Consider the following 12,228-nt stretch of genomic DNA (forward strand, 5'->3'; position numbering starts at 1 on the left):
GCAAATGATCGACTGGCTTCTCCATTTAAGGGAAAGGAACTAACGTGCAAACTTAATTCAAACTATAGGATTTGGTAAAAACCATACGTTATGACAACACCACGTAACTTCGTAGAGTTTAAATAACAATAGCTGCAACTCACGATGCATGAAGTAGGCATTTCACAGGGTGACTTTTTGGGGTTCAGCCAAGAGTCCTTTTTTTTTTTTTTTATCTTCAGGGCCTTTTTTTTCTATTCTGGGCTTTCATACATTATGGGCTTTTTTCTATCACGAGTGGTGGGTGTGGCGGATTACATGCAGGCCTACAGTACTCATAATAAAAAAAAGCAATACCCAACAAACAACAACCCAAAATTAGCAGATGACATATAATAATAAAAAAAAAATCTCATCTTTAAATTGACAATATTGGTAATGGTTGTAAAATAACAGGACTACTCAAATTACAGCCTGTAAAATGGAACACGTGCCTGCATGTTCCATGCATATTGGAGGCAGAATTATACAAACATTATAGAAGGTAATCAGATGAGATTCACTGAGTTAGATGATAATCACTGTTATTCTTCACAATATAACCACTGTCATCTCAAACAACTGAGAAGTAAACAGCATTTTCCAGACTTATCCAGAACAGACTTTTCCAGAACAGACTTATTGTGTTATAAAAATGATAGCAGAGATGCAATACTATATAGGCCACAAAACATAACAGGTTGTACACCAGGGGCTCATTTATAAATGTTGCATATACAAATCGGCATGAAAGATGCATACGCCACTTTCCATGAAAAGGTTGGGATTTATAAAAAAACAAACTTGATGTAAGAATACTACCCTATAGAAACTTTGACCCATACATACGCACATTTTGTACACACTGAGAAATGGAGACTCAAAGCAGTGAAATAAAGCAAAATGTTGTACTGACACCTTCAATGACACCTTTTTCTATATGCACTTTACTCTTTTGTACATACTGTGTATGACCTTTTAGTGTGGAAACTACGCACGGTTTTATAAATGAGGCACCAGGTCTTTAATCTGATTGCTGAAATACTGGCATGCATAATATGTGACCTCAGGGAACAACCTATTCTTATAGTTTGACTTTTCCAGCCGCCCAAGGACAAATCCTTTTCAGCTGTCTCTAACCTGGCAAACACAAAGAACAATAAATCATCAGTAGGCTTCATTAAATGCAACCCCGACATAAACCGTCTCCTCTTTCAGTAGCTCAACATTGGTTTCTCCTTTGGCTGCATGTCATCATAATGTACCACAACTGTGTCACACGTCCGCTTGCTATGTATAGACAAGTCTGTCCTCGTTGCTGTGAAAAAAAATTGTGAATACAAGTAGGCTACATCTGCTCTGGAAAGGGAATATCCAATGTAGTTGCCACTATAAGGTACCCAAAGGAAACACCATGGATATCATTAGGATGTGAGGTATTTTGATCTTGTTCAACATTTTGTTAATTTCTTGGTGTGATTTTGCAAGTTTTCTCTGGGTTGTAATGAAGATCTATGGCAGTGAGGTGATCGAGTCCAGCAGCTGTCCAGACTCAGAGGCTGACAGCCAGCAGCCAGGACTGCACAAGCTGCTGCACAGCCTGAGGGTGAGAGTACATGACAGCATTTTTGTTGTGGATAAAGCCCTTCTCACGCAGAACTGTGAGTACTTCAGAGCTCTATTCCAATCGGGAATGAGGGAATGCCAACAGGAGGAGATCCATTTGAGGTGTCTGGGGGCTCTGGGTTTCGTTGTAATGCTGCAAGTCCTGGATGGGGAGCACCCCATGCTTAGCAGTGACCAGATTGTGGAAGCAATCGAGTGTGCCGCTTTTCTCCAGGTCCAGGCTCTCACAAAACACCTGATCAATATCGTCAACTCTGAAAACTGTTTACTCATGTACCACACAGCTGCCACCTACGGTGTGTGGGAGCTCTCCCACAGTTCAGCTTTGTTCATCAGGGATATGTACTCAGACCTTCAGGAAGATGTTCATACCTTACCTAGCGAGCTGGTAGAGTACATTGAGTCTCTTATTCCAAGTACCTACATGGCAGTCTGTAGCCATTCACCATCCACCGAGCTGCTACAGGATTTCCAGAGGACAGTCTGCTATTTGGATGAAGAAAACAAAGAATGGAAGGTCCTAACTCATCTACCCATAAGCACTAGCACCACAATGGCAGGTGTGGCTGTCCTCAACAACAAACTTTACATCATCGGAGGGGTGCATGATGTAAGCAAGAAGGTAATAGACACTGGCTTCTGCTATAACCCTGCAGGTAACACATGGTCCACAATCCCAAGTCCCCAGCAGCTACGCTACAACTTCACTCTCATAGGTCATGAGGGCTGCCTCTATGCCATAGGAGGAGAGTACAACAAGAAAGCCATGTCATCTGTGGAGAGGTACAGAGTCTCTAATGGAAGCTGGAGTTTTGCCTCTCACCTCCCCTGCCCTGCAGCCTCTCTGGCTTCTGCAAAAGCCATGAGCAGGATCTTTATCTGTCTCTGGAAGGGAAAGGGTGCTACAGATATACATGAATATGTGCCTGAAAAGGACCAGTGGCTTTTGGTCACAACACTCATCCGCCATCAGAGCTATGGCCTCTGTATGGTGGCCCATAAGGACAATTTGTATGTCATGCGCAATGGGCCCTGTGATGACTTCTTGCTGTGTGTGATGGACTGCTACAACCTGAGCTCATGCCAGTGGACGGCCATGCCAGGCCAGTATGGGAACAGTAAAGGTTCTCTGTTCACTGCTGTGGTGAGAGGGGACTCTGTGTTCACCCTCAACCGAATGGTGACCACAGAATACACAATTGAGGATTACAAGTGGAAAACCAAGAGGGAGATGGAAGGCTTTGGGAAGATTGGATCCATGTACACATTTCTGATGAGGCTGCCTAATGCCAGTGTACCCTCCATGGGAATGTCAGCGGCTCTGACTCAGGACCAAAACCTTGGGGACCTTGTTGACAGTCGAAGATTATCCATGCAATGCTTTGAAAAGCTGTAAAGACTATTGCAAACCACCTATTTTAGCTACTGCTGAAAGAACTATTACTATAATGACAAATTAGCTATCTCAGTTTGTTTCAGTGAAGTAAAACTAAATAAAAAATAAAATATGCATATCAAAGCTTTGCCTTTGTGGAAACCAGTCACTGATAGATGTATACACTTCTCCTGTTTTTACAGAAAACAAGCCTTGTATAACAGTGGGTTCCCAGGGGTACTCAATCTGGGAAACAGGATTAGATAAGGCCAAGACACAGAAGAAAAAAATAGAAAACTGTGATGAGTTTAGCTATGTTGATAAAGGATTATTAATTCGATAAAGAAAAAACACTGCCTTGGTGTAGTAGTATCAAATGCAATAACAATAATAACAACAACAACAACAACAAATTCATAATATATATTTACTGAATCTGAGACAATCAAAACTATTCATATAATTTGCGAAGAGCAAGTATTGATTGTTAGAAGTCAGAGTCAGGGCAAACTCAAATAAAAAATGCATTCACCACACACTAAAAAACAGACATTTAACACACCTTTTAGCCAAATAATGACTAAAATATCAATCAACAAATTCATGAACAAAATGGCAATACATGCAAATTACATGATCCATATTTGTAGTAGCATTTACAACAACAATGTGCTTTTCCTTAGTAAAGGCCACTGTCCATCTTCAGCGCTTATACTGTGCTTAGTAGTGCTAATAAGTGAATTAACCAATATGAACCCGGTATTTTCCGACAAATAATAGATAGGTTGCAGTTTAATTATGTTAAAGTGTGTGTGTGTGTGTGTGTGTGTGTGTGTGTGTGTGTGTGTGTGTGTGTGTGAGAGTGTGAGTGTGTCTGTGTGTCTGTCCACAGTCATGCCACACGCATCATCAATTCCTCCAAAGCCCGTTCACGGTGGTTTTCATGGACAAGCAGCACTTCCTTAATGGCGTTCTGCTGGAAGCCCATCTCATTGAACTGGCTCAGTAGATGAAGAAACTCCTCAGCCTGTACAATCAAAACAGGAGACAATTACGCTCTTCCAAGAGGTTAATATAGAATTAACTTTGTGAATTAGTGAATTAACAGCAACAGTGTCTCCTTATTGAAAATATAGCATAAAACCTTATTGTTTCAAAGGAGACTAATTTACCTTTGTTTCACAGTTTTGAAACATCTCCAGAGCCTCCTCTACCTGAGCTGCATCATAACCCAGCTCACAGAGATGGTCACATGCCACCAGGTAACTCAAGATCTGCAAACAAACACAAAAAGTACTCATTTTCATTCAAAGTATTCATGTGTATTAATAGAGGACATACCAGCATAATGTGTCACAAAGCACTATGAATGGTATGGAAACAATCAGCTACAAATTCATAGTCATACTGTTGCTTGGAAAATTTCCAAGACAGTTAAAACTTTCAGAAAGCAAGGAAATTGATTCCATTCAGATGGGTTTATAAACTTGATTAACACAAGCTGATTTCTTCTTTAAATTGTGTCACTCTGAGATAGATTAAAAAATGCTCTAAGATCAGTAGAGTCAAATGCATTATATGTAGAGCAGTGTGACCTTTACTATAGCATACTGGCCAGTGTGAGTGAGAATATTACCCTGATTAAGTAATTAGTTGTTCCCTATTGATGAAGTCGTAAGCCAATTTACCAGCTGCCATATCTGGTCTTGTTTATTGGAGGGGAGGGAAAGGGAGGAAGAGGGAGAGATAGGGAGGAATGCAGGCTAGGACAGGCAGAGCTGAAACCTAAATCCATTCTCCAACAGACTGTAAACTTTCTAAAACCAAGAGTTAGGATGAAAACACTGCTCTGCATATCAGTGTTGCAGGATTCCAGAGGAGAAGTGTCATCATCTTTTTGTATCAAATTATAAAAGCAAAAATTAAATAATCAGGCAATGTGTGATTTGCCATCCCCTCTGCACACCCCTCCCTTCTCTCTTGTACAAAAGGGCATTTCCTCTATTTACCCCTTCCAATCTACCCTGGTTCTCTTCATGGAACATGTATTCTGGCCTGTGATTCATTATAAGTCCTGAGGGAGAGTTGAGGCTAAGTCATGGTTCTGAGAAAACAGATAATACAGTGCAGGCTGTGGAAACTCTGAGGATCCGGGATCTATTTTTACAATGCTGCTGCATGGTGTTTGTTCATTCCCTCCTAGGGCAACAGCTTCACATATGGAGAGCTGAAAGCAGCTTGTTCCATGAGCCAAGCCAACACCGAAGTAGATGCCTGCTACTAGTTGAGAAAGAGGCTTGAAAAAAGGGTTGACAGACTGCTATGAGACTGATTACACTGATTAAGTGTATACATGGGCTCATTGTACAGATATATGGCCCTGTAACAAATTACACAAACTTTACTTTTGAACTTTTGAATGGCAGTGTGTTTCTTATTCATTACTTTATTCACTCACTTTCACTTATTAGTTGTAATTGTAAGGACAATTTGTTTTGTCTGGGCTTTCATGTGGCTCGGCACACACTTTTATCTGTTTGCATCTGTTTTTAGTTGTATTTCTGTTCGCTTTCTAGTTGTATCCATTTATCTCCTGTATTACCTTTTATTCCTATTTTTTGTCATTTTTTATTTATTTTTATTATTCAACTGTTTTATTCATTTGATTGTGGTACTTCTGCATCATTGTCTCTTTAGGTTTTTATTGGATGTAAAGCACTTTGTAAACATTACTTTTAGAAAAGTGCTATACAAATAAAGTTATTAATATTATTTATTGGTCAGAGCAGCGCATTCCTGAGATCATATCTTTTAACTTAATGTGCCATTACTATACAAAGAATTAAGATATTAAATTCATTTTGATTTGGAATGGAATAACAAAAGCACCAAACAGTGAGAAAGCCATTGGACAGTTTGAACTTTTCAGCGGTCTTAAGCTGCAGCAGAGGAGTAGAGATAGTCAAGATCTGCTCTCTTAATTCAGTTACAGCTCTCTAATGAGCCTGAGTGAAGGGCAGAAACCAGGGAAAAGTCAATAGGCGTGACATCTTATGTGTCATGAACTGACCTGTTCTGGGGTTTGCTGGCCTGTCTTCTGCAGGGCGATAATGGCAGTGCGGAGGGGGTAACCCCTAGCAGTGATTGCCCCAAGCAGCTCTCTCTCCTCTGGGCTCAGAGCTGAGAGAAGCTCCACTGATGAGTCCCGACCAGCAGGGGGGAAACCCAGGGGGTGGGAGGCGGCGGAGGGAGGTAAACAGGAGTATGGGCTGAGAGACTTTAGTGAAAGAACAGACTGTGGTGAGTCAATGTCACTTGGTGAGTTTGTATGTTTAAATTTGTGCATGGGGAAAAAAACAAGACACTGAAGTCGGCTATTTACTCGCAGCTACTCATTTGTGGGCTGTCGGGGAACGATTCGATTTTTTTTTTTGGAAAAGAAGGTTTCCTCTGCATTCTTGTTGCATCCCTGTTCTGTTCTTTGCCTCATATATTAGAATTCTTGGAAAAATACAAATGTTCTCTACCAGACAACTTTTTAATAATTATGTTTAGGTGTTGACCCCAAGTTTTTCATAGTTTAATTGACAACTGTGTTGGGTATAGTTGTGACTGCACTTTCTGCCTATTTGCTATGGCCTTACCTCTTAATTAATAAAACGTCTCAAGAATCTGACACTGAGGCATTACAGACAATGTAACAGAGTATCAAAATCCAGAATTATGAGAAATTTTACTGTAGCATTATTGTATTATGACCCCCTGAACATGGTATGTGAGACTATGGTCAACCTATTATAAACCAAGTGTGATTGCACTTTCTGGCTATTTGCTATGGCCCTACCTCTTGATTATAAAAACGTCTCAAGAATCTGACACTGGGGCATTAGGCAATATAACCGAGTAGCAAATTCCAGAATTATGACAAATTTTACTGTAGCATTATTGTATTATGACCCCCTGAACATAGTATGTGGGACTTTAGGTCAACGAAAGATAAGTACAGTGTGATTGCACTTTCTGCCTATTTGCTATGGCCCTACCTCGTGATTATCAAAATGTCTCAAGATGCTACAGTAAAATTCCTCATAATTCTGGATTTTGATAATCTGTTACATTGTCTGCAATGCCTCAGTGTCAGATTCTTGAGACGTTTTTATAATCAAGAGGTAGGGCCATAGCAAATAGGCAGAACGTGCAATCACACTTGGCTTATCTTTGGTTGACATATAGTCCCACATACATGTTTAGGGGGGTCATAATAAACATAATGCTACAGTAAAATTTCTCATAACTCTGGATTTCGCTACTCTATTATATTGTCTGTAATGTCTGTAATAAGTAGCTGTGAATAAGTAGCCAACTCAGCATCATAAAAAAAACTGAAGGAAAAGGAACAGTGAAAGGCAAAAAAGAGGAGAGTGGAGAAATAGAAAGAGACTAGACTAGACTAGACTACTGCTAGGGGTAGGCATGCAAACTCAATCTGACTTGATGTCTTTTTTTGTCTGTAACCCTGAGTGAAAGTGTGAACATGGGACATAGTATGATGTTCCCCTTTATTATACTGCTTAAATGTTCACACAAGTAACCTTAAGATGCAGCTTTGCTGAGAAAGACAATTTTAGAGAACCTCCATTGGCTAATCCTGATTAACCTCTAATAACTTGGCTGCTTTCAGGGGCCAGACTTTACACTGGCTATTTTTAGAGTGTAGATCCCTAGAAACATTTTTGAAATGTTAGTTGAAAACACTTTGATAGGACTGATTTCTTCTTCCAACTGACATAGTGTTCATGTTCCCAAAAGCCACCAAAGTAAAGGAAATTAAAAGAATGAGTTTCAGCAATAAAATCTATGCTTACTTGAACATAAGGTTAAGATAATCCTAAACTGGCTATGGTGGGCAGTAAGGACATCTGTGATACTGTGGCGTTTTAAATACTTTGTCTGTCTTTTCCAGGCTTATGTGTGGCTAATTATAGTATGAACCATGAAAAGCAAGTGCTCTGGGCTTTAAGTTGTAAGCATAGCATGCTCCTGGGAACCAGGGACAGAGAGTGTAGCTTTTGACCGTACATCCCAGGAGAAAATACTTTTTTAGCCAAAGTATTCTGCCTAATCCTGATTATGACAACTGAGTTTAAACAAATTAATTCCTACTCAGGAAGAAAATAGCTAACATGAGCTTTAAAGGGTTAATGCCTTCTGAAGTGGTTACATAAAAACTGGAGACACTATTGGTAATGCAACACAATTTCTCTTGTCTCTCTCAAGGCTTTATCCCTTACCGTCTGTGTTGGCTTTTGGTAGTTGATCGTGGAGACCCTGTCGACTGTATTGGCTCTGGTGTTAGGGTGTCTGTGTGAGGAGGAGCTCGGGTATTGGCTGGTTGTCATCTGGCTGACTTGGATGGAGGTCTCCAGCATTGAGAGGGAACACTGGCGCAGGTTCTTCCTGCGTTGGTGTGGTAGGCTGCTCAGGCAGGCAGGAGGGTTCAGGAGGTTTGGGATGAAGGCTTTCTGTGCTTTCCTCGGGCCACGCTGACATAAAGCAGAAGGAGTGTCTCCACCCGAGGAGGCTTTCTCTGGCAAAGATGACTTGAGTTTCTCTGCAGAGCCTTCTCGTTCATCTTCAGAGTCTGAGGTGGCAAAGTTGGTGCGCAGGACGGCTGGGTTGAGACTGTGGGATCGCTGTCGAGGGTTGGGCTCCCAGAAGTCAGAGCTGTGTCGGCTGGCCAAGCGGCTCTGCTGGGGGCTACTGAACATCAGCCAGTAGGGTGGGCAGGATGGCAACACTTCTGATTGGGAGCACGGAATTGGAGGCCAAGGCTGGATGTTGTAGCCACCTTGCAGCCCTGTGAGCACCCTGTTCTCCAGACTGAACTCATACTGCCACAAAATAAGAGATCACGTTGGTGACATGCACATCTTAATTTAATTCTCCTGCTAGTCCGTACTCAACCAACCAGTTTTCTCCTTCCCCTTTTCTCCCATCTCTTATTCCTTCCTTGTTTGATGCAACACATCTTATTGCATTTTTAATCTGGAAAGTGTAAAATTAAGGAAAATTCCCTAAAATGCTGCTTGCTCTGCATGACAATATGAGGCTAGTGCTGTGACACAGCACTAGAAATAAAACAAAATAAAGTGAAATAAGTGAATTAAGTGAAACTTGGCCAGAGATTGACATCCAACATTAATGTTAAAAGTTCAGTTCAGCAATGCATATATAGGTTAATAATAGTATAAATTATAAACAATGTCCTGAGTCCCAGAAAAAGTGAATCTTGGCAGTGTAGCAGTAAAGAGGTCACAGAATGTCATAATAAACTTACATTAACTTACATTACACATTACATTACATTTTGCCAAGAGAGTTTTTTTTTTTAAATTTTTAATACACTGGATGCAGAACGACAGCAGCCAGCAGTTAACACCTTGTTAAAAGTTAGCACCATCACACTCATGCTTCATTTCTTTATTGCTGATGATGCATTTGCGGGTGGTGTATCAATGATAAAGCTTTAGTGTCTCAGGTAAACAACATAGTGGAAGTAGTCTCACTCATATACACACTCATACTATACACACATAGATGCAAACAGAAACACACACCTCTGTCTCTTGCAGTACTGTAAGGTAGTCGGGGACTAGAATCACCACCTCTTCCTTGGCCTCCTGTGAAGCACCCATTGGCATCTTCAGAGGAACGCCATCCACACCATTCATGTCACTGATTACAGAGAGAGAGACAGAGAGAGAATTTGACTTTCGATGTTTTTTAATGATACATCTCACAAAACAGAGGAGAAAGTAACTAAAATAATTGTAAAAACTCACCAACCCTCCCATCTAGACACATACACACACATACCCATGCTCCCCCACACACCCACACAGGCAAACACACATACACATAGCAATATTTACAGTGCTGGAAGCCCTCTCAGGTGCAATCAACATTTACATGTAACATTTACACATACAAACAATCAGACCCTCTTCTCCCACGTACATTGTGCAGCCCCCAAATATTCACAAATGAGACATCATTCCTGAGAGACAAATACTCCACCCAAAAGTGTGCACGTTGTTCACGTTGTTCCTGTGGGCCAGCCAAATGTCCAACTTGGCCTGGTCAAACCCCTGGATCCAGCAAGGCCAGGAAGTGGTTTGTAGGGCTGTCAACGAATATTCTAAATTCGATTATATAATCGAATTGTAAAAAAAAAACAGACATTTGATTGTGAAAATTAATATTCGATTGTGAAAAAAAAAAAAAAAAAGCAGCACTACCGGCTATCTGCCTCGCGAGTTCTCGTGTGGGCCTGGGCCGCTGCACTGAATGCACTGCATGACGGACAGGAGCCACACAAAGTCACTTTCACTGATTGAAAATGAAATGTAGGTCAAGCTGAAACGAGCGAATAATCCAACAACAACCGTATGGTAATGATGGCAGAGAGTTCACAACCCAACTCGGCCGCAGAGAGTGATTTGCACTCCGAGCAATCTAAAAAGCCCCGTTTGAAAATATTTCGGATTTTGGTCAGTAGACACTGGAAACATAGCTCGCTCGGAGTGTTGAATGTCCGTTCTATATACCGTAAAACTTCAATTAATAGCCCGGGCTTTTATTTGCGTCAATCATTGAATACAACCGGCCTATATTTGGGACAGGAGTTGGGACCTTTAATTCCTTTCGCAGAAAAATCTTGCCCAGCAAAGATGGAAAAATACTATCAAATTGTTTATTTAAACCAGTATGAATATTACCTAATCTGTATAAAAATTAGGCTATCGAATAACATATCAATTATGAATCATTCATTTGATCTCGCTCCAAGAGACAGCGCGTTCTCAATTCTCACTCTAGCACCAAACTGAAGGGAAACAAGAAAGAAATTGAAAGCGATAATGTGGGGGAGACAGAAGGAGAGAGAGAACAATTGTGATGGATAACAAGAGAAATAGAGAGAGAGACAGAGACACAGAGAGAGAGAGAGAGAGAGAGAGAGAGAGAGAGAGAGAGAGAGAGAAAGAAATCTACGGTCTTTAAATGAAGTTTTACAGTATAGGACATTATTTTATTTGTTTATTTTGTAATGTGTAGGTATGTAGATCTTTTAAAAGACATGTTTATGTTGAAATAAATATACCTATACAAGTAGTTATGTCTCTCGTATTGGTTTGCCCTCTTATGGACATAATGCGCAAAAATAGATATTCGAATGGTTCGAACCTATGTGTTTTTTTAGAAGGAATAATCAAACGTCATTTTTGGCCAATTTTGACAGCCCTAGCGGTTTGTTGCCAGGGCCCCATTTACATTACATCATTTAGCATGGCGCTTTTGTCCAAGGCGATGTCCGATAAGTGCATTTTGTCAACAGTAGTGAAACTTCATCAGCTAAGCCTTTTCATAGGAATCAGTAGCATTTGTAGAATCAAGAGGTTTTTTTTTCTAAGAGTAGAAGGTGAAGAATATCATTACATGATAGGTTAGTTCAAGTGAGTGCACAGCCGTCCAAGCACTGATATCTTTAAGACATTCAGAGATGCGCCCATCAATTTCTGAGGGGGAAGGGGGAGGAAGTGGCAGATTGCATTGCCACTTATAACCTGCAATACCTTCCTCAGCCAGCACCTCCTGCCACTGGTGCTTACTAGGGTCCCTGAAAACCCTGAGATTCCTGACCTTAACACAAACTGCACACAGGGCCTTACCCCTGCCTGCCCAAACTGCCCCAGGCTCGGAGTAGAGAGCCTAGCCCACAGTTTCCGCTGATACCCTCAGTAAACGGAACTCAGCAACCAGGCTGCCCCTCACGGCATCTGGCAGAAAACCCAGCAGTTCGTTGATGAACCACTCCAGCAGCCTCAGCAAGGTCAGCCCAGTCTGTTGGCCAAGCACTTGAGTGGTTTTCCAACCTATCCTGACAGAAGACAGTAGATGTTGCAGCTTGGTGATGCCAGCTCTTTATAGGGCGCTGCCTTGGTGACAGAACACACCAACTCTAGAGGAAACACTGGGTTATAGAGGTTCCTCCCATACCCACAGTCCCAGCACTTACACCCTCCACACATATAAGCCTTGGGAAGTTCCACACCCTCAGGACAGATGTATAAAATCCATAGAGACCTGTGGTATTCAGCTCCTCCAACTCTATCAGGTAAAGCTGCCACCCTGCTCTTTTGGTCAACCAA

General features: G+C 41.2%; 2 protein-coding genes across 2 annotated transcripts; one reads left to right on the forward strand and one right to left on the reverse strand.

Annotated features, from left to right (window-relative positions):
- Window positions 1-1,522: 1,522 nt before the first annotated feature.
- kbtbd13a (kelch repeat and BTB domain containing 13a) lies at window positions 1,523-3,040 on the forward strand. The gene has a single exon (XM_071516987.1). It carries the CDS (start codon window positions 1,523-1,525, stop codon window positions 3,038-3,040), a length of 1,518 nt encoding a protein of 505 aa, XP_071373088.1.
- Window positions 3,041-3,911: 871 nt separating this feature from the next.
- On the reverse strand, window positions 3,912-9,750 carry ubap1lb (ubiquitin associated protein 1-like b). The gene is made up of 5 exons (XM_071516989.1): window positions 9,637-9,750; window positions 8,311-8,910; window positions 6,090-6,296; window positions 4,192-4,293; window positions 3,912-4,046 (listed from the first exon to the last, which is right to left on the reverse strand). The coding sequence occupies exons 1-5, from the start codon at window positions 9,748-9,750 to the stop codon at window positions 3,912-3,914; spliced, it is 1,158 nt and encodes a 385-aa protein (XP_071373090.1).
- Window positions 9,751-12,228: the final 2,478 nt, after the last annotated feature.

This window comes from Centroberyx affinis, unplaced genomic scaffold (assembly GCF_046629955.1).
Source record: "Centroberyx affinis isolate AG114_WGS23_722 - 3 ecotype Tasmania unplaced genomic scaffold, CSIRO-AGI_Caff_v1 ptg000441l_1, whole genome shotgun sequence".
Classification (NCBI taxonomy): Eukaryota; Metazoa; Chordata; class Actinopteri; order Beryciformes; family Berycidae; genus Centroberyx; species Centroberyx affinis.